The 22,045-nt window shown below is 37.7% G+C and overlaps 1 protein-coding gene across 1 annotated transcript; it reads left to right on the top strand.

The window, feature by feature from the left end:
- On the top strand, positions 1-21,658 carry MTMR6 (myotubularin related protein 6). The gene is made up of 14 exons (XM_066175889.1): positions 1-72; positions 3,976-4,092; positions 6,007-6,169; positions 7,072-7,229; positions 7,935-8,063; positions 9,093-9,227; positions 10,292-10,424; positions 14,974-15,083; positions 16,148-16,273; positions 17,457-17,506; positions 18,313-18,513; positions 19,078-19,212; positions 19,292-19,418; positions 21,215-21,658. The coding sequence occupies exons 1-14, from the start codon at positions 49-51 to the stop codon at positions 21,473-21,475; spliced, it is 1,869 nt and encodes a 622-aa protein (XP_066031986.1). The 5' UTR covers positions 1-48; the 3' UTR covers positions 21,476-21,658.
- The last annotated feature ends 387 nt before the right edge of the window (positions 21,659-22,045 follow it).

Genomic DNA, 22,045 nt, shown 5'->3' with positions numbered 1-22,045 from the left:
CCGGGCTCTGTGGCGGCGGGCGGCGGCTGCGGCCGAGCGGGCACGGCCATGGAGCACATCCGCACCACCAAGGTACGCCTGGTGCTGCGGCACGGGAGAGAGCCGGCGGGGGAGCTGGGGTAACTGTGGCGCCGGGAGGGCCCGCCCAGCCCGACGCGTCCGCTGCGGGCGAGGGCGTTGTTGTTTTCCCTCCCGCTGCTGTTTTGTGGCTGGTGCCGCCCCGCCAGCGGCTCTGGAGCGGCCCGTGCTGCTGGAAGGGTGCCGGGCTCCGGGCGTGCTGCTGCCGTGCGGCCCCGTGTCTGCAATAAGGGGAAGACGCTGAAAATCCTGCTGTAGGGGTTCCTGTGGTGGAGTACGGAATGGGAGAAGCGAGCTGGGAGGGGATTGCAGTTGTTTTGTGTGTTCTGGATATGGTCCCGTGCAGCTTTTTCTAGTTTTGGAGGCAACTCGGTTGTGAAAACAACTGATTTGTTTTCGCCTTTTTAAAGACTCCAGTGTGTGTTGTTATATACGCAGGCCGTCAGTGCATGTGTAATGTGTTAGGCTATTGAAAAACATGCCAGCTCAGGTATAGTTGACATTTTGGACTTCTCTGGCTTTTATTTCCTATTATTAGTGTGTTCGTCTTCTTTGTATAATGAAGGTGCAAAAAGAAGGTCTTTCTTTTCTTTCTTTTTTTTTTTTGTGACTAATTTTTAAGTAAAATTTTAAGTCACACCTTCTATAGAAGTAAATTTCTATCAGTACTTTTCTCACCTTGCTCATCATCCCTGACTGCCAGCGTTGCTGAAAAGACTTCCCCTGTCTGTTGAAAGATTAAATTGTGATTAATTCCTGAACCTGGTCGTCTGACTTTAAAGTAGATTTATAGATATGTTTAGAAAAGGGGCGTTCATAATTCGTGTCCAAGTAGTAAATTTATAACCAATAACTACATAAAGGGACAGACTTTTAATTTTTTTGAGTAATAGCTTACATAACTTTTATATAAATGTGTAGAGCTGCTTTTATTTTTCGTGTATATGTGAAACAGAAGGAAGTTCTCTGGTGAAACTACCACTAGTGACACTTTATTAGTCTTGAACCATGCTGACAGATTGGAGATAAAAGTTTTTTATCAGCCTGTTTATTTACAAACATGAAAGTCCTTGTTTGGAAACCTAATAATGTATTGGTACAGTCAGTAGCTGATTCCAAAATGAAAGCTAGACTAAAGCAAACGAGTCTGATGATCAGAGTATCTCTTTAAGTTTCAGACCTGAAATTGAGAATAGAAAGGCTGCAGGTTGCTGGCTTCTTTGTGTCTGCAGGTGATTATATTTCTGCCTTGTGTTCCTGGGGCCCTGCTGGGGAAAAAGATACTTCATGTAGCAATATAACTGAAGTGAGAAATGAACTCTATACAAGACTTACTACTTGAAGCAATTATTTTTATAATTCGTACAAAAAAAATGCATTCTAAAAAATCAGTGTCATGGTAAGAAATAGTGTGATTTTTTTTTTGTTACATCTGTGTTGCTTATCTTTTTGTAAGCTGTTGATTTATTGAATATCCAGATAGATTAAAATGCATCTAGGCAAGCATTACAGGTATAGGAAGCAAGAAAAGTAAAGTACAACCTGTACTGTGGGTCTTGAAGGATCAGTTTGTGTGTAGGTTCAAGCTGGATCTCATGCCAGCTGTTCTGAGACATCCCTGCTCTTTCTGATCTGATAGCATTCCCGTTTTTTCAGCTTAGTTAAGTCGTAGTGAAATAAACTTGAAATAACAGTGCAGTTTTGCATAAATTACTTGCTGTGCAGGGCAGCTGCTATCCCCAGGAGAAGGTGATAGAGTAGGTTTTGTATCTCCTCTAACTATAGTTTGCTGGGATTGTTGAAGTTAAAATTTTCTTAGAACTGTCAGCACAGCTGCCTGAAATTGAGTGTAGCTTTTTGTGAAATTAAACTGTCCAACAGATTTTATGTTGAATAAGGAAGTGAGGTCAACTTAAAAATCACTTCTGAGAGTTTTATATTTAAGTAGCAACAAATGATTAGACTCAGTATATTAAATGTGGTGGTGAAATAAAGAATATGTAGTTTTACAATGAATCTTCATAGTATCCTTAAGGATTATCAAAATATCCTTAAGGATATTTTAAGGCAAAATGTGGTAGAAAAGACTGAAAATTCTTCAGTCAAACCTATTTGCGTATTTGAAGTCAAATCTTAGTGAAATATTAGTGAAAATACTGCTGGATTTTTCTCCTGAAGATGGAAAGTTTTGCTTAGTTGGACTGCAAAACCAAACTAAACAGCAAAAGTGGAATGTGTATAAGCTGAGTACCTATTTAAGCTGATTTGAGTCAAGTTTAAATGAACGTGTCATCTATGGAGGCTGAATCTAACTAACATATCAGTTGTTTTTAAGAAAAGTTTATCTATGACTGCGCTTTCAGAATTCTTGAAGACTTTACCTAAGTGAGTGGAAGTTGGAGCACTAATGCCTGTCCTCATCTGATGTAGAAATACAGCTTGTAGAAAAGCTGCTTTGTTACACAGAGGATAAGGAAACCTCACATGCCAGGATGTTGTGAGTTGTGTTGCTGGAGCAGTTTCTGTGCACTTCTCAGTTTGCTGGGGAGGTGCAGTGCCTGGTACCTGAGCAATTACTGCTGCAGAGCTGACCAGTATGAATTCTGTGTTTTGGCTGTGGTGTATTCACTAATGCTACTCTGTACCTGAGGACTTGGTGGTTTCAGCACAATGCATTTTGATGTGCTGATGCATGTAGTTTCCATTTTTTTTCTTTTTAAACTGAAATCTGGAATATTGTCATAGTGCTGGCTTCTAGTATATATTTTTATTTCCTTCATTCTGTTTTGTATTCGTTATGTTTTTAACTTTCAAATGCAAAATTAGGCCTTTCTAGATCATAGGAAATACCTACATTTTTTTTTCTGTTTTGTATGTGCTTTTAGTAGGTAGATACATCTGTGCATAGGAATTAAAAATGGCTTAACATCAGCACAGTAGATGTGGGCTTTCCCTATCACCTCCTCTGGGTGCTGGTCTTGCCGGTGTGGAAGGTTTTGGAGTTCTGCCATGCATTTAGTGGTAGCTCAGAGCTTTAACTTGGTATTAATGAGACAGTGCTGCCAAGAAATAGAGGAATGTGTGGAGATAAGCCATTTGCCACACTCCTTTCCTGTTCTTGCACACAAGGAATCGTGTAATGCTTGTTTCAAATAGAGCACTCTGTGGTGCCCAGAGTTAGGAGGAGCAGATAAAAAGCAAGCTATCTAGAAATACTTTTTCTTTTGAAATATTTTCCACAGGATTGAGATAACAATGTTGATAGAATACCAGGAGGAGTCATTCGCCCTTGTGAGGCTCAAGCCTGAATTATCTGCTTCAAATGCCAGCACAGTCCTTGAATTTCTAGGAGATTTTTGAAATTATTAGTATAATAGTTACATTTCATTAAGAATGGATTTTGACTATGAGGCAAGGTTATAATAATACAGATTTTTGAAGTTGGGTAATTTATAAAAGACAATACATAGCTAAAATGGAAGTTAGGAGGACATAATCTTTATGGCTTTAAGTGTTCAGACAACCAATAAAGCATGTTGCTGAGATCGGCTGTTAATTCAGTGCTGGCATCTCGATACCAGGAAATTGCTAGTGTGTGTTTGCTGTTTTTTGGGGAAGCAGTCCAAAAGCTTAGTAATTAATAATTCTTACTTTTAAAAAAACTGAAACTAAAAGAAGCTCAATACTTTTGTATTGAAACAGGATATTTGAATTAGTTGCTCTCAAAACTTTTGACCACTCCAGTTTGGCCTGAACAGCCTTGTGCGTGCTGTGTAATGTTTCCTACCATTTTCAAAATTGTTGCACAAACTGTTAAAATCTTGCTAAGTTAGAATTCAAATTTCTGCAGAAATTCAAAATTAAGTTTTATTCCTCCGCTCCCCTTTTTTGTTCCAGGTGGAGCAAGTGAAATTACTGGATAGGTTCAGCACGAGCAATAAGTCACTGACGGGAACTCTGTACCTTACAGCAACTCATCTGTTATTCATCGATTCAAGCCAGAGAGAGACGTGGGTAAGGATAATGAATGCTTGTGGCTCAAAGGCATGGGTTCTCCAGATGCATTTCTCCTTCCTGATCTAAGGTTGAATGTGTTTACTAAAATGTTCTTAGCTGTTCTACTCTCCTCCTTCATGGTATCATAATAAGTTAATAATTCACAGGTTATGCTCTTACGTGACACTGCTGCAGTTGAAATCAGGTCATGTTGAAAATTTTGACTTTTCCTCAGGCTGCTGTAATTTCTTCTGTAGCCTTCACTTGTACTTCTGAATGCATGTGTGGTGGTTTTCTTTAAATAACTGACTTGCACCATAATTCTGAGGCAGGAGTGGGAGACTGATACATAGATTAAGCGTCAGGTTTAAAATTTCAGAGTTAACTTACCTTGTAATTAGATTCTATCTAGGTTAAATGAGATAACAAAAATCCTAAGATCTCAGGTTTGGGGAATATTGAAGATAACATGCACTTTTTTTTTTAGAGCAGTAAGCAGCTGTTTCTTCACAAGTATTGATATCTGGAATAAAAGGTTTCAGATGGGGCTGCAGCTTCTTGTTGACCAGTACCAGTGCTGTGCAGTCAAAGCCAGCTAGTGCCGTATTTCCCATTAACTTTTAGCCTCAGTGCCCTGATGGCACACATATGGACATCAGGCTGTAGTTGCCACTAGAGCCTAGCCGCCTGACTTGAGTTAGTTCCTTAAGTCTTCCATCCTCCAGGATGAAATATCATTTCCCTGGCTGTCATTAATTGTTTTTTTTTTTTTCCTGTAGATATATTTTCCTTGATTACCCTTAATCTTGTATCCTGGTTATCTGACTAAGCGCCTCATGGTACTGTCAAGAAAATTGATTTTTCTATTGCTTGTCCTTGAATACAACATACAACTTTGTACCAACCAAACTGTTATCCTTTCATACAGAATGGGTTTTTGGGGAGAACATGATTCAGAAGCATTACTTGCTTGCATCTCCCTATGCATTACATTAAGAGGTTTTATTTTGGGGGAATTGAACCTATGCTCCAAGTACTGCATTTCTGATGATAATGCAAGTACCAAGTATAATTATCATAATGTCTCCAAGATAGTCTCTTTATAAATGCACATTTGGCAGCATAGTTTTCAGATGCCTGTCAAATTCTGATCAATGTTTAAGAGGATTTGATTGCTTCAGTGAGGTAATTGAAATTCTATCAGGAACATCTTGTTCAGTTGAGGTAATGTGCTTTTCTTCCCACCACTGAACAGCTGTTACTTTCTATGTATTTACCTCAACTTTGTGTAGATTTGCCACACATATAAATCTGTGGAGGACTTTTGTATGTCCATTGCTGTGACAGTGCTGTTAAAGTGGTCAGAAACATTTAGCTGAGAAAGCTGTCATGTTTATCTGATACAGTGGATAATACAGGAGATGTTTTTCTTAGCTCATGTTCTGTGTGTACCTGTTAAATGCTGGAGTTCTGAAATCTTCAGGATGTCCTGTATTTTTCATGCATTGAATTCTTTTCCCTTACTTCCTTTATTTTGTCTGAAAAATCTGAAGTTTGTTTCTGTAGATCCTTAGAAACTATAGATATTCTGTCTGGACACTGCCTAATGAGGTATAAACCTGTCAGTTAACATAGTTAAAAGAAAACTGAACTACGACAGTGGAATTTTGCATCTCAGTTTTGCATTTAGAAGGACACTTTAGAATGACAGAAGAGAATAACTGAAGTTTTATACATTTTAGTATCCTGATCAAAATGGCATTCTTGGATTTCTGCTTCTAAATGTATTTCTTTTTATAACTGACTGACAAAATTAGTCAAAATCCATAATCAATATTGCTTGGTGTGTTGTCTTACATATGCTGATCTAAATAGTATGCTATTCTTATTTTTCCTCAGCATGCTTACTCTGTGAGTTTTTGTATGTCACAGATACTACATCATCACATTGCTGCAGTGGAAAAACTTCCTTTGACTACTTCTGGCTGCCCCCTTGTCATCCAGTGCAAGAACTTCAGGATAGTTCACTTTGTTGTACCCAGAGAGAGAGATTGTCATGACATTTATAATTCTTTACTTCAGCTCTCAAGAACAGGTAACACTTGTAGCTGTAAAAGAGTTTGCAGTGTATGCATAGATTACAAGTTGGGGGGAATGGTGTGTGTAAACTATGTATCTTTCATTTATGTTTTTTTAAACACATGTTAGGTAAAGTCTCACTTGGGTTTGGTATATAAATAGGTTTTTTTGATTAAATATTAATCTGCATAAAAATTCAGAAGCTGTGTTGTCTGGCTTTTGTACGTCACTGATGTTCCTTAACAGAATGAGAGATCCCTTTATATTTTTTTTTGCATTTCTAGTGTTGTTCCTGAAATTGTGAATATAAATCTGTATAGTCTCTCTTAAGTGTGTGTTACACAGATTAAAAACCCAGGAAGCAAAACAATTGTTACTAATTTCATGCAGTTTCAAAAATAAAGCTGAAATTTTGATGCTAGATTAACGTCACCAATTCATCTTTACAAGAGACTTCTGTCTGTATGATCTTTTTGCATTTTCTGCTTTGTGTTTAGAACGGTGCAAAATGTCATCTGTCATAAGTAAATAGCATACTAGGAAAAACAAAGTTTTTGAAAGCTTTTTTTTTTTTTGTAAGGGAAACTTTAAAACTTCTTTTCTTAAAGGTCAGCAGATGTAAATTTCAGTTCTTCCCTCCCAAAATAGTTTGTTCTTTCAGATCATGTGAAGTCTTCTAATCATCATGACCGATATGGGTCTTCATTTTGTGACCCTTATGGCTTTAGAAATGTCTCCCCTGAAATAGGTCAAGCACAATCAGGAAAACTTTCATAACCTACTTCTGACTAAGTATCTGTAATTGTGTCAGTTAACTGTAGGATAGTTGCAGGATAAATATTTCGGGCATGTCAAGTATGCTTCTGTGAATCTTGATACCTGAGACTTTCTCTTCAATACATATTCTTTACCTTTTAGCAAAATATGAAGAACTCTATGCCTTTTCTTATAATCCAAAACAAAATGAATCTGAGCAAGTCAAAGGTTGGCAGCTTATTGATCTAGCAGAAGAATATAGGAGAATGGGAGTGCCAAATGATTACTGGCAGTTGTCCGATGCAAATCGTGATTACAAGGTAAGTGTTGTAATGGAAGCACTTTCTGCTCTGCATCTGTTTCTGATGAGGCCTGTAGAAAACAGCTTACTGCTATGAAATCGCTTGGCTTGCAATGTAAGCAAAAACTTGTAGGTGGAGAGAATTTACTCCTTAATCAGTGGGCAATCTCACAACTTCCTAATTGAAGTTTTTCCCAAGGCCCCATTGAGAGAGCATGTGTGCAGGGATGCGTGTGTTTTTTGGGATTGTTTCGAGAGATGCTTACCTGTCTGAAGCCCAGCCCTGGTGATTCTGGTGCTCTGCAGCTTTGTGATGTCTCTCTTAACTGAGCAGGATTCTACTTCAGCATTTTACAGTGCTGGTTGTGGTCGTGTGGCTGATTCTGAGATTAGATTTCATCTTGCTTTGTAGTCTGCAACTATTAAAAATGAGGGAAATAATTTCAGTGTTCTATTTGAAGCACATTCTTAGCGTTTCTACTCCCGAGTTGCATTCTTGAGAGTGAATGCTGGTGTGGTGATGCTGGCTGTGTAATTTGGATACCAGTTTGTACTACTTTCATCCATGGCTTGTCTCCTTTGAGTTGTTTACATTTGTATAAAGAAACATGCTAGTGTTTATCTTTTGTGTCTTAATTCACCTTATGTCTTTCAAATTGAATACAATAAAACTAGGCTCTGTGTCTTGCCTGTAAAATCATTTCTATGTATCTGTGTGTTTCAGATTTGTGAAACCTATCCTAGAGAACTTTATGTTCCCAGAACTGCAAGCAAGCCCATAATTGTTGGTAGCTCCAAGTTCAGGAGCAAAGGAAGATTCCCAGTGTTGTCCTATTATCATAAAAATAAAGAGGTATAGTGTCACATCCTTTTACTGTAAATGTGCTGAAAAGTATTTCTCAACTCTTGGCAGTAGTTCAAGGGTTGGTGAGGAGGTTCCAGTACAGTGACTTGGCAATGGGTGTGACTCAGGATAACCCTGAATACAGCTGACAGGAGTGGTGCCTGACAGAATGTGGAGTAAACCTAGCCAGTTTAAAACAAATCCTTAAGTAATCAATCAGTTGATAATCAGTTGAATCTTCTAAAGTTTTCAGAAACTAACATTAATGTAACTGAGGATAGCTTTCTCTTAAGGGATCTGTCTTCCTTGATGTATCAGAAATAAAATCTGTTAGGTCAAAATGATCCGGGGAAAAAACCCCAAACAGATGAACCAATAAAATAATAGATTGGGTTATTTGCAAGGTAAAAAAAAACTCTCCAGGGTAGGAAATAAGATTTTGCAGAGGGTGGTGTAAAGAAGCACTTACCTGTCTCAGCTGTGGAAGGGGAGGAGTACTGTCACCTTGCTGAGTTAAAGAATTTGTCTGATGAATGTGAAACTACTAGATGGATTTGAACATAATTACTTTATTACTTGGATATTCAAATATGTACCTGATACCTTCTATCATTGAAAATTACATTACAAAAATTACATTGGATGATAAACTGCATTTGCAATAATAAAATCATGCCTACATTAGTAAAACCACACATAATTCATTCCGTATTAGGGGCGTAACTTGCTTTCCTAAAGTGTAATTTTTCCAGACTGTGCTTTTGGGAGTTTTTATGTCAATTATGTAAACTGATACTTTTCCCATGAAGATGAACCTGAAAAGCTGTTTTGATGAATCTTCAGATTTAAGTTGTAGGTACTGTGTTTCAGGGTTTCCAAGGGACGTGCTTAAAAAGTTGGAACACCTGAACTTTGTTCAGTTTGCTGGTGCTATCTGCCAAATGAAACAATTTGTTTCGGTGTCTTTTGAGATTTTGCAAAGCACTTCAACTACAGGTATTCAACTGATGCTGATTTGTTCTTTGTTGTCTCTGGTAGGCTGCAATTTGCAGATGCAGTCAACCTCTCTCAGGTTTCAGTGCCAGGTGCCTGGAAGATGAGCACATGTTACAAGCCATCAGTAAAGCAAATCCTTCAAACCGCTACATGTACGTCATGGACACCAGGCCAAAGGTAGGTACTTGGGGTGCTACAGACAAGCCTTCCTCCTGAATATTAGAGTGCAGGGATATAATGTAGTTCTGAAAAATTTGGAGCCAAGTATGAGTCCATCATGAGCAAAAATGTTTTAAAGATCAGGTTAGGCCTCTCTATTCAGGTATTTAATTACTTGCTTTCTTGAAGAAGTTGAACCAGTCCCAGTACTCAGCTGGAATTCACAGAATATGTTGCTGAACTTTGAGAGGGGCATTTCAAAATATACTTAAATCATAGTTAAGAAGTGAACAGTTGATTGGGATCCAGATAATTTTAACTGTTTAAATTGGTGAAATGGTGAGCTGTGATGGGGTTTCTTTTGGAATGGGAGAGAGTACTTATTTCTGTGTAAATGATCTGTACAAACTGTCTCAGGAAGGAGGAAGTGGAGGAAATTCTGTTCTGGCATTCTGAGGTCATCATAAAATGGCTTGAGTTAGAAGAAGTCTTAAACATCATCTCCAGCCTCTCTGATGAGGTTGTTCAGAGCGTTATCCAGTCTGGTTTTGGACACTTCCAGGAACCACAACTTCTCTGGGCGATGTTTTCCAGTGCCTCATCATACTTCATCACTGTCAAATTAAATTGAATTCTGTTATTTTATGAAGTTGAATTATGTTATGACCTGTGTTATAATGTGTGGCTAATTTCCACTCTTTAGACCCATCTTCATTTCAGTTGGTATTAATTTCACTCAGGTGTCTGAACACAGAAGCTCAAAATGTCTGGGTTTTACTCGTTCCTTTGTAGGTGAGATGTTTATAGTGTCTTTACTCAGAAATGTTTGGACACAAGTAAAGGCTTAATAGTTAGGAATATGGAGAAAAGAACCAGAATTTCTAAATGCATTATTCAGATATGTCACCTCTAAATATAGACTACTACTTTTTTATATGTATATACTATCCTTTTCTTCAGTGCTTTCAAGCTGATTTGCCACAAACTATTAGAATCTGATTGAAACTGCTTTGTTTGTGTTTCTTAATTTGATATTTTTATTCCAATAATGTTTTCCAGTATTTTCATTTTCTTCTTTTAAGCTTAATGCAATGGCTAACAGAGCTGCTGGGAAGGGCTATGAGAACGAAGACAACTACTCAAACATTAGGTTCCAGTTTGTTGGTATTGAAAATATTCATGTAATGAGATCCAGCTTGCAAAAACTCCTGGAAGGTATGTTTTAACTGTACTAAACCAGTGTATTTGAAAACAGGTTAAGTGTTTTTCTGAAGTCTTTAATAGTAGGTTACACAAACTGCATTGACATTTCTATGGTTTATTCCAGCTCTTTGTTTAGTACCAGTTTGATGTGCTCTGTGGTAGTGAATTACCTTGACCTCCAAACTGTTAACCCAACTGAACGGAGCTGCTTTGAAGAAAATTGAATGGCACATATGTCTTTAGTGAGCTTTGTTAGTATATCAGTGAGAAAGACTGCTGTGTTTTCCAAGTGTGGGTCTGTAGATACAATTTCATTTACAGAATATCAGTTCTTCAAGGAGCACTTCGTTCCACAGAGTTCACAATAAGCATATGGTCCACACAAAATTTGAGCTCTTTGATTTGGTGAGCCACTTGTGTACTGGTAGGTGTTTGTAGAGAAGGGGGCAGGGGTAAATGTGAGCCACTTCACCATACCACTGCCTGCCTCCTGGTGGTGAAAATGGAGAGGCAGAAGTGTATAATTTATAATTCTGTTAATATTTTATTTAGGTAGACAGCTGAGAGAAAATTTAAGGGATTCTGTGGATTCTGAAATTAGAATGCAGTGGCAGAAGTGAGGCTTCTACACCTGACAGACAATACATGTATAAGTGCTTGGCTTCTGGAATTATGCAAGAATTTCCAGAGACAGAGAAGGTTTACACTTGTATGGATGCCTGTTTTGATGAAGACATGCTGTCATATTGATCAAGAAGTCTTACAGACTAGTGGTGTAGTCTTAATTTTCATTGATCCTGGATGTGTTGCTAACCTATTCTTCAGGCACTGTGCACGGAATCCTACTGAGCTTTGATAATACGGACCTTTCTGGTTATTCCTGCATGTGTTTTTTCTTAAGGAAAGATGAGAAGCATGATTCTGAACTTGAATTTTTAGATTTGTCGTAATCCCCCTTTCTCTTACTAATACATTCAATTCTAGAGGACTAGCCAATAAAACTTGATTGTCGTTTTAATTTTTTTAGAGGCCTGCTCCTGTGTAACAATGTCTGAGGCAGAAGTGTGTGCATCACACAGTTAAGCTTCAGACTTCATATTCCTTCCATTTGAATTGGCATCCCAGCAGCAATACTTACTAAATACATGTCTTTTACTTTCTTTAAGGATGGAATATATTTTAGTTTTTCCTCATGTGGAGAGTTGGTTTGTTTAAACACTATTGAACAAAATCATGAGTGATCTCTGTTGCTTGTTTTCCATATAACTTTTTTTTGGTGAATGAACATAGGTGTTTACCTCTGTTCAGTTTGTATGATTCACTGTACTTTTGCTGAATTTCACTTTAGGAGTAGGAGCATCTTCAGGGGTAGGAAGGACCCTTAAAATTTAGGGATGTATGCAATCATTTACTCTTCAGCCCCTTGTAGAAATGTGCCATCAGTGGAGTGATCAGGAAGAAAATGCCATGAAAATGGTTCATAACTTAAAATGAGGAAAATGCCATTTAGCTTCTGTGTGCTCACTTCCCCTGAATGTGCTGAACTGAATGTTCTCAAAGCAGAGTGTGATACCAGTAACACTGTTTGTTCAAGCACCACTGTAACTGGGACTGCCCTCAGTTGTTTGGGCTTTTTATAACAAACAACTGTTATTCATTGTTTGCTATGTGTCCTGCTCCTTGGCTCTGTGTCTGTCTGCCTGATTTCCTTCAGAATCTAAAGATTCCACTGGAAAGCTGAATGTGAGACAAAATCCTTCCCAACATCCTTTTGTGATGGGACTACACCATGGAGCAAGCTAGGGGGATTTACAGTGAATTCTTCATTTTGGATTCAGCTGTTACTTAAATATCTTACATGCAATGGTTCAAAACTTTTCTAAAATAGTTTTCTTCAGCATGAACATGATGACTCTATCGATGAGCAGACTACAACACTCATGGGAGAAACTTCACATAGACTAAATTCGTAGCTGTGAAATTAAGTACAAAGTTCAGGTTTTATATATTTAAATTACAATATTGTGTAACAGAACGGATTGAATTCTGATAAGCAAAAGGGTTTGGGGTATGTCAAGAGGGAACATTTCTGCAAAAAATGTTTGGGGGAAAGGCTCAACAGATGTTGCAATCTGTTGCATATATTTTGGTGGTGGAAGTGTGTTAACTGAGGGGATTTTATGAGTTATGTGGTGTTTTCTGTATAGGACAAGGGATTATCCAGGTGGGGTTTTTTTGTTAAAAAAACTCCTTCCTACTATGCTTCACTCTGCAGGTCTAGTCACCTCCTGAACTGCTGCCTGAGGCTTTGCTAGTAGTGTGAATAAGGGCAGTCAGGCAAGGGGACATTGAGGTTTTGGGGCTCATATTCATGTAGGGCTTGTGTTTTATATGGTGGGATCCATATAGGCAGAACTATCTTGAATCCTATTTTTTGTGAAGTAGCTGAATTATCTTAGTGGTTCTATAAATGGTACCATAAATCATCTTTGACCTTTTAAAAGACCACAGGGAACTGGAAAATAACTTTTTTTCAGCATGTAAGCGTTGGAACAGTATCAGTGCAATTGATTTAATCACCAACTAGTATAAAAATGCCTGTTAATTCACAGAAATAGAAAGTAACTCTCGGGGCTCAACATATGTGTTCCTATCTCTGCCGTCATTTATAAAAATACAGAAATTTAGCTAGAAAGGGGAAATACTGGTGGAGAAATATTTCTGCCAAGCTGAAAATAGTGATCAAAAGCAGATTTTGACAGCAGTATCTGGGTGAAAACACACTGAGGGCCGGAAGCCCGTTTATTTTCTAGCTGGAAAGCTTGTGCTTTAAATCATAAGTTACAGAACGTGTAGGTGTGCTGCCATGGAGAACACCTCTAGACATGGCTTTGTCTGTCCAGTTCCTTTTCTGCAGATACTTCACTATTCTCAGTTTCTTTCCTTTACCATAGAGTGGTGGATGTGTTTGTGCACTGTTGCGACCGATCAAGTGTATGGAACCACTGGTACAGAGAGTGACTTGATCCTTTCAGCTAGTTCACATTCTCATCTGTTTCCTCCATGTGCCAGATCTTTTGGAAGCAGAACTCTTGCCTAATGATGCCTTTCAAAGATAGGGGAAAGCTAGCTTGTTTCTACTTCTTTTACTGATAGTTACAGACTAATCTTTAAAAGCATGTTTTCCGTTCTGGGGTTTCTTGATATTCTGTTACCTCATTGTGCTGTGGTTTGATAGGTAGTTTTGTAGATGATGATGATCTGTGGCTTTTAGAAAAGGTCCTGCAATATTTATTTGGAAGCCTGTCATTCTTCTAGTATTCAGCAGCACTTGGCACTATGAATTTTCCTGAGCAATGGGGAGTGTACCAAAACTTGTTTTACTGAAAGCTGAGAAAATCTAGTGCAGATACAGGAAAGCTCTTGGAGGCAGTGATTTGAATTTATAGCCCTCAGTACCTCAGGGAATTTGATTGAATATGAAGTTGCATCACAGAATGATTTGGTGAATTTTGTTCTCTGCTTTTGCTGCTGACTCACTTCCTTCCATGACCAGAAATAAAGATGATTTTGCAGCTGTGGTATCCCTACTGCTGACTTTCACCTACAGAACCTTTTTATTTTCATCTGGGCCTCAGTGCTTTAGAATCATAAAATCATTTAGTTTGAAAAAGACTTTTAAGCTCATCAAGTCTAGCTGTTAAGCTTAGTGAAAAGTAGGCTTCCACTGTATTTTTGTAGCTAGCAGCCTTGGATGTCTTCTCTTAGAATTACACTTAGCTGAAGTTATGTTAGTCAGCATTTATTTCTTTTTTTTAATTGCCAGAAGTTTGTCATGTTTGAACAGTAAGGTAACTGTGTGAGTTACTATTCAAAATTGTACAAGAATCAGGTTATCTGTCTTACATGTGAATTGGTTCCGTGTGAGAATCTTTCAATCAACCTCTGCATCTCTTGCTGCTACACTGCAAAGCATCTTTCCTCTGATTTGAGTTCTTCCTTGCTCTCTGAATTGAAATTATTGTTACAGGATTCAAGTATATTAGGGAAGAATTATAGAGATCAGTCAAAATTTGCTGTGTCAAGTGTGAAGGTAGACAAAATTTCAATGGATTTTATTCATCCCTGTGTTCTTGTACTGCACTTACTTTATTCTTCTGAGCAGGAGGTGACAACACTCTGGCAGTGTGACTACTCTGAACTGTGAATATTGTCTGGATGCAGCTACTTCCCCACTACTAGTACTAATTAAGTACTTCCAGTGAGCCTTTGGCATTTTCATTGCCTTCCTTAGTGAGAGAAGAGTGGGGATAACCAGTGTATTTATTTGGAATGTTGTTTTGTCAAAAAGACACAAAGATCTTACTCTTGCCATTCACGGTTATATCATTCTACAGAGTTGAATTCTGACTGGAGAACATTTTGTAGTACCTTTCAGGAAACCAGCACTCAACTTAGAACATAGGGGATTAGATACAACATACAGTAATTCTTCTTTCTACACTGCCTGGTGTAGGTAGCTACAACTGCTTAAGGCTTTTTAACGCTTGGTTTCTTTCAGTCAGTGGCACAAGGGGTTTGTCTGTCAATGACTTTTTGTCTGGTCTGGAGAATTCTGGATGGCTGCGTCACATCAAAGCTGTGTTGGATGCTGCTGTCTTCCTAGCCAAGGTAACTTGCAGGCTGCTTCTTTATTTGATGGGGAAAATCAGAAAAATTGTGCTTAATATTATGTAGTGTGTAAAATTCTGCAATTGACCTTTTTGAGGATAGGTGTTTACTATATATACCAGTACATCTAATATGCTGATTAAAGTATTATGTGTTTCTTTATGATTGGAGATATTAAATATCCCAGCCAATGTTCTGGGATTTTTTGAATGCTGTTTTGTCATCTTGTTGGGGGACAAAGGGATTCTTATGCTTCCTGGTTCTCTAGGTATTTTTGAAAAGTATAACCAGTTTGGTGGTGGTACAAACTATTGTTTAGTGTACTCTGAAAAATAGAACTGGGGCAGTAATTGTAGAGCAGCCAAGGTAGCTATGCTGACTTCATTTGGCAAGGAAATAGGATTCTGTGAATAATTCAGAGGAACAATTGCCTTTGCCAAGCACTTAGGAAGCCAAGGGCTTGATCTCATGGTAGTGTGTAACGGAAGGAACAGGATTTTTGTTTTTGCTAGGTGAAATAACAAGGCATTATATTCAGTTAAAAGTGATGACCCTCAAGAATGTCTGAGCCAACAGGAGCTGATTTCTCAGCTGAAGCTACTAAGCATTTCCTAGGCCTTTACTATTATGTAGCATAATGATGAACAAGTGGTATCTTTAATGATGGGTTGACATAATTTGATTTTTTTTTGATCTGTACTCAATAATGTGTAATCTAATTATTGGTAGGTTTTCTTGTAAATTTAGTTTTATGAGGGAGAAAGAGAGAGAACTGGGAACTCCTGTCGAGGTTAGCTTATGCAAATATGGTAGTGGAATTTCTTTTCTTTTCAAGGACTTTTCTATACTTCCATGGAGACAAGTTACAGCTTTCTGATAATGTTAAATCTTTTCCTCATAGTAAACACTTTTCTAGCTTTGTTAATTAAGATGGCCTGTGCTATGAGTTGGAAATAAATTTAGTTTTTTAAAATTTATTTACAAAAAAAAAAAAAAAAACCCTAAATTTTTGTTTTTCACTTCTGTCTAGAAAACACTGATTAAGAAACAACTGTGTTTTGCAGGCAATAGCGGTTGAGAGTGCAAGTGTATTGGTGCACTGTTCAGATGGCTGGGATAGGACTTCCCAAGTTTGTTCTCTTGGAGCTCTCTTGTTAGATTCCTATTACAGAACAATCAAAGGATTCATGGTAAGCAGACCATTGCAATGTTGGATTGTTCCTTGGTAAAGAAAGGGTGTAAAATGTTTGAGTTTGAAAGGGAGCAAAATTAGTGATTTTTTTTTTTGTAGTTAAAAGTGTAAAATGAAATTTGGAATATATTGATAAGTATTTCATATAGAAATACTTTGCTACTTGAAAAAATTATTTGAAGTGTAAAAAACTGAAATACAAATAGCAGATTGCTTTAGTCACCCTGTGGAAATGTTGCAATGATTGCCTTTTGCATCCAAACAAGTCCCTTATCTACGGCATAGAAGGATTCCAAAGTGCTTATGTGAGATAGCCCACATACTAAATTGCAGCAACTCTGTGCTGCTGTAAAACAACATTTTTGTCTGTCTCTAAAACAGCATTTTTTAAATCTAAAAGTGACAATTCCCGCAGTGACAGAGAAATGTCTAAGCAATCTAAATTTCTTCGTCTTTTTATACAGAGAGAAGAATTTCAGTACGGTTATTCCAAATTTTAGACTAAGAAAATCAACAGTGTTCTGCAATGAAAGGTGTTATGGGAACTCCTAAAGGATAGTACATAGAACTAGTTCAGTGTATTCTTTAAAACTAACTGCCACAAATATTACAAGCACTGAAAGTGAAGTTGAGGAAGAATTAGATGATGATTAATTTGTTGTGAATAGTGAGAATGTGTTTGGTAATCTTTAGGGAAGCAATTTAATCTTTTTAGGTTTTGATTAATCCTTGCTTTCAGTTGAATTTCTGTGAAGGTCCTGTGTTCTTTTTGGTGCTTGATAGTATGACCAAAGTGATAAAACAAGATAGTGTTGATATAAGCAAACTTACTGCTATAGATGTTAGATATGATAACAGGCATGCAATACTAACATTTTTCTTATTCTTTGCCATAGAAAGTTGATGATCTACTAGTGAAGTCATGCAACATTTTTCTTAAAATTATCAATTACCTGTTTAGGAAGTTGCTTAATGTTTTTTAATAGTTTTTTACAAATATGCTTTGAGAATCTTGTGAAAAACTTCCAAGAAATCAAGAAGCTACAAAGTGACAGTTACTTCTACTGTAACTTACTGGACTCAGATTTACACTATAATGTATCAATAGCCTGTGGGGTTAATAGTGTAGGTGTAAGATTGAGTAATATTTTATGTAAGATTTTGGTTTTTTCATCGTCTAGGTCTTGATAGAGAAAGACTGGATCTCCTTTGGGCACAAGTTCTCTGACAGGTAGTTCACTCCTCCGGTAAAGTGTATACAGCAAACTGAGCTAAGTATTCTTAAACAAAAGACAGCTTGTAGATGTTGCATTTCTAGCCACACTGCACCAGTTCAGCAATAAGTAAGCTGTTTTCAGTAGACAAGGCACTTTCTCATCTTGCCTACAGTATACTGTAGTTTATTTGAATACCTATTGGATAATTGATTGATATTGCAGATGTAAATTTTTAGTGCTACTGGTGCCTTGCTTGCAGAAGTTGATTGACTGCAGCAAGGTCTGTATAGACAGTGCAAAGCCAATCTAAAGCCACATCCCAGCTGTTTAGGCAGTATGAAACACATAGTTTTGGTATCTTTAAAGATAAGTTTGTATTTATGTTTACTTTGATGATGAAGTCACACCTACCTTTAGAAGTCCTATATGTAAAGAGTTCTGTTTTTTCCCTTTATGTGCCTGTCATCAGGGAAATCAGCATCAGTAAATCTGCTGCTATTTACTGCTTATTAATTTGCTTTTAGCTGAAATACTCCACATGTTGACTGTGAGAGTATTAGACACAAAGGAACTTAACTGTCTTATGTTGCTATTTTGTACTTAATATAAATGTGTGATTACTTATAAGTCAGAAAAACAGGTTAAATATAGACTTAATTCTATTCAAAAATTGCCCCAGTTCTTGAAGTTAGCTGCTCAGTTTCCAAATCAAAGCTAGTGTCAAATTAAGGTGCTGTCATTTAAAAACAATTGCAGCTAAGACTGCCTTGATTTCTTCTAACTTAAACCAGTTTCAATCTGTTTGTGGAATCTTTTTCAGGTGTTGTCAGTTGGATGGTGATCCAAAAGAGATCTCGCCAGTATTCACCCAGTTTTTAGAAAGTGTGTGGAATCTGACTGAGCAGTTTCCACAAGCCTTTGAGTACAATGAAGCTTTCCTCCTTCAAATCCATGAACATGTCCATTCATGCCAGTTTGGTAACTTCCTTGGAAACTGTCAAAAAGAACGAGAGGAGCTAAAGTAAGCAGGCTCATTGTAATTTGTCTTTTGTTTATTCTGGCAGACTATGAACTTCCATGAATCTGCTTCATTTTAGGCTCTGAATAGAGGAAGGATTGGTAGGACTGAAACCTGTGTTGAACTGCATCAGGGAATAGAAGTGATTCTTGTGCTTTTGTATGCTGAAGACAGTCTTTCTAATTCTGGTAGAAAATCACATCTTTTTTGTAGGGAAAGTTAAGGTTTTCCTGCTCATCTCTTTTTTGGTGCTTTTTCCCCTCTAAAAGTAGGTAAGCTTAAGTTTGGAAGTATCATGTCATTTTCTCTCCCAATCTCTTTTTAGGTAAATAAATTCTTTTTAGGTAAATTGAAATTCTTGCCTGCTGAAGACTACTCATTTAGAAGTATTAGTAGGATATCTTCAATGCTTTTAGCTGGAAAACTTCTGTGAAGTTTTTCAGTTCCTCTTGCATTACATTTTAAAAGTATTTGTTTGAAGTAGGCAAAACTTGCACACCATAAGCAGTATCGTCTACTTGTTTGCTTGCAGTCAGTCTGTTAACTTCCATCTCTTTTTGGTTTAAGACTAAAAGAGAAGACCTATTCCTTGTGGCCGTTCCTTTTGGCTGAGCAGAAGAAATACCAAAATCCTCTGTATAATCCAGACTTTTCTCCAGACCTAACTCTTTTGGAGCCTAATACAGTATCATTCAATTTCAAGTAAGTTTAAATAAGATACAGTATCTTTTCTTCAGCTCTGTCGTTGTCCTGCATAGTTAAAACTATCTGTTTTGTGCAGGTTTTGGAGGAATATGTACCATCAGTTTGATCGAAGTATGCATCCCAGGCAGTCTTTGCTCAACCTTATCATGAACACGAGTGAGCAAAATAAACAACTGGAGGAAGACATTAAAGAACTGGAAGCTGTAAGTAGTACAAAATATGAGTGTGTACCGGTGACCTGTTCTTGAGATTTTAGTTATTACAGTACTGCTGGCTTTCACATGAATGTCACTGCTGTATGGCCTAGCACTTACTCGGTGTAATGGTGACTTGGACTTTCACTGCTTTTTTCTATTATGAGTGCTCTATTTATTCTGCTTTATTAATGAGCTCTGTTATGTAAAGGTGCTACTATCAAAGCCTTACTTGCAGGTAAGTTTCACAGAAACTTAACCTACTTTAAACTATACTGGATAACAAGGTATCCATGTAGCTACAGCTGTGTTGCTAAACGAAGGAGACTGAAAATGTTTTATTTCTATTATAGCTACTAAAATGGAAGCAGTAAGTATTGTCTTTCTTTTAACTTCATATGCAGGTGCATGCTGTTGTAAGTCATCATTATTTTGGGTCATGTACATTGTAATGTTTTTTTATGAAAACAGGGCTTAATCCAGAGATCAGATGTCTATAATTGACTTCTATGTGCTGCAGTGAACAGCCAGAAAAGGCTGATTGATACTTCTGTTACAGTCAGTTAGGGTGCTGAAACTTCAGAATAACGCCTTTTCAGGAATTGAAAGGCAGAAGTTTTCTGATTATCAGTTTTAATACTTGCGTGTGGACAGAAATGGTAACACAACTCCTGTATATTAGGTTGGGAGGGAAAGGGGTGAAGTGCAGCTTTTCTAGGAGGAAAGATTTTATTAGGTTGATCCTGCGGTAAAGTAATGAATACAGGTCACTTAATCTAATACTGTTTCAAATCTTAATTTTATATTTAAAAAATTTCATACAATTGAAGCAGCAAGGTGAAGAAAACTCAAAAAGCAATCTAAAGAATAAGCAAGAGGGAAAATGAAGTCTCAGCTTTGAATTTTCTAGAACCTCATTCCAAGATGTTAACTTCACCTGAGCCTACATTTCTCACTTGAGTGATGATGAGATGTAGTTGTTTGAAATCCTGATGCAGACTATGCTACTGCTGTTTCCATCTATAAAAAGTTGATGCCAGGAGACACCAGTCTTCTGGTTTTAGTCTCAGTTCTAATAAAATGCAAACACGTCAACAAACAGATCTGTTCAGTTAACTAGTTCATCCTCACTGGGTTGAACTAGGTGAGTTTGAATTAAAAACAAAAATGAAATAAGCAAACAATCCAAACCATGTAACTGAAAAATCCCGTAATCCTAATCTTTCCTATTCTCTTGTTTATGCTGGCAGGATACATCCTCTTCTTCTTTCCTGTTTTTTAAAGTATTCATGCATTTGAACAAACTGTATTGGCATTTTTTAGATCTAAAGGAAAAGCCTTTTGGAAGGTTTTTAGGAAGGATAGAAGGGCTTTAGATATCAAGCTGCTTTGTCATTAGGAGACTCCTGGTCTTTAAGAGATTGCAAGATCCCTGCTTGCTACAGTACCAAGGCCTGTCTTCCTCTGCTTCTACTCTAGAAAGTGTTTCTATCTTGACAGCAACCAAACCAGGGGCAAGCCTGGAAGAACCTCTCCTTCTCTAGGATATTGATAGGCATTCTTAGTCTTCTGCCCTTTAGTAAATTTTAAGCAAACAATGCTTGTGGCATCTGCTGTAAACTGTGGGACAGAATGTCATAAGGAATGGCCTAACGTTTAACAATGCTGTTAGGTATCTAAGGTAGGATACGTAACAGAGTTCTGCATACACTGAGTTGGCCGGCAAAAGAAGGGCATTTCCTTTAAAAGCAGAATATCCTCAGTAAAGTCATGCCCGCTGTTAGTAACTGTTCTTTGTGTTTCAGAAAATAAAGCAGAGAAACGGGCAGCCAGATGTGGTCCTTGAGAAGGAACAGGAGCAGACGGCTCATCCTGCCCCCGTGGCACTGAAATCCCCTCCGTGCTTCCAGAAGGAGCAGCCGCCGATGCCAGTGAATGACGCCGTGCGAACCATAGAGGGCAGCAACACAGCAGACAATCGTTACAGTGAACTTGTGTCAGAGTTCTCCAAAGCTGAGCCTGCCGTGGTCAGCTTGGAGTACGGAGTGGCCAGGATGACCTGCTAATTGACATCTGGCACTGTGTTCTTCTGGACTGATCAAATGGAGAGATGGGTCATTTTCAGGATGGGTCTGTGCTGCATGGCCAAAACACGATTTGTATATCAGCAAGTTTTGTTAATGTAGCCTAGAACAGCATGCTAGCTGTCAAGTGTTTGCTGTTCTTTTAAGGGGTGGGGGGAGGGGGGGGAAGGTATAGTTGTCTTTTTGAAAGAAATACGGGCATTTGGTAAGTAGTGACTGAAAATCAAGGAATGTTGTGTCTTTGGACTTAGGTCAGTTTGCACTAAATTGTTTTAAATAGTAATATTACTTTATTCAGTGTAGGAAACCACAGGTGTTCTTTCACAAATTGATTTTATTTGGACAAGAAAACTTGAACTTTCTATTTTAAGAACTGAGGCTACGTGTATATATCTCATATGAATATGTATTCCCATACTTAGTGTCACCCAGTACTAACCTTCAGTGTATTAAGTGCCATGGAAAAGTATGACATATTTCAAATCATAAACAGTTGGCCTTAAACCTGTCAGATCAATGATTTTGTCCTTTACTACTGCAGTCTACTGGCTC

Source organism: Chamaea fasciata, unplaced genomic scaffold (genome assembly GCF_029207755.1).
Source record: "Chamaea fasciata isolate MVZ Bird 193981 ecotype frontalis unplaced genomic scaffold, bChaFas1.0.hap1 SCAF_2, whole genome shotgun sequence".
NCBI classification, from domain to species: domain Eukaryota; kingdom Metazoa; phylum Chordata; class Aves; order Passeriformes; family Sylviidae; genus Chamaea; species Chamaea fasciata.
This window is presented reverse-complemented; position numbering and strand designations above follow the sequence as displayed.

Bases quoted from the DNA above. Each gene is read 5' to 3' on its own strand.
- MTMR6 (XM_066175889.1), top strand. From the start codon at position 49: ATGGAGCACATCCGCACCACCAAG. The intron at 4,093-6,006 runs GTAAGGATAATG...TGTATGTCACAG, and splicing joins CAAGCCAGAGAGAGACGTGG to ATACTACATCATCACATTGC. The intron at 18,514-19,077 runs GTAAGCAGGCTC...TTTTGGTTTAAG, and splicing joins AAAGAACGAGAGGAGCTAAA to ACTAAAAGAGAAGACCTATT.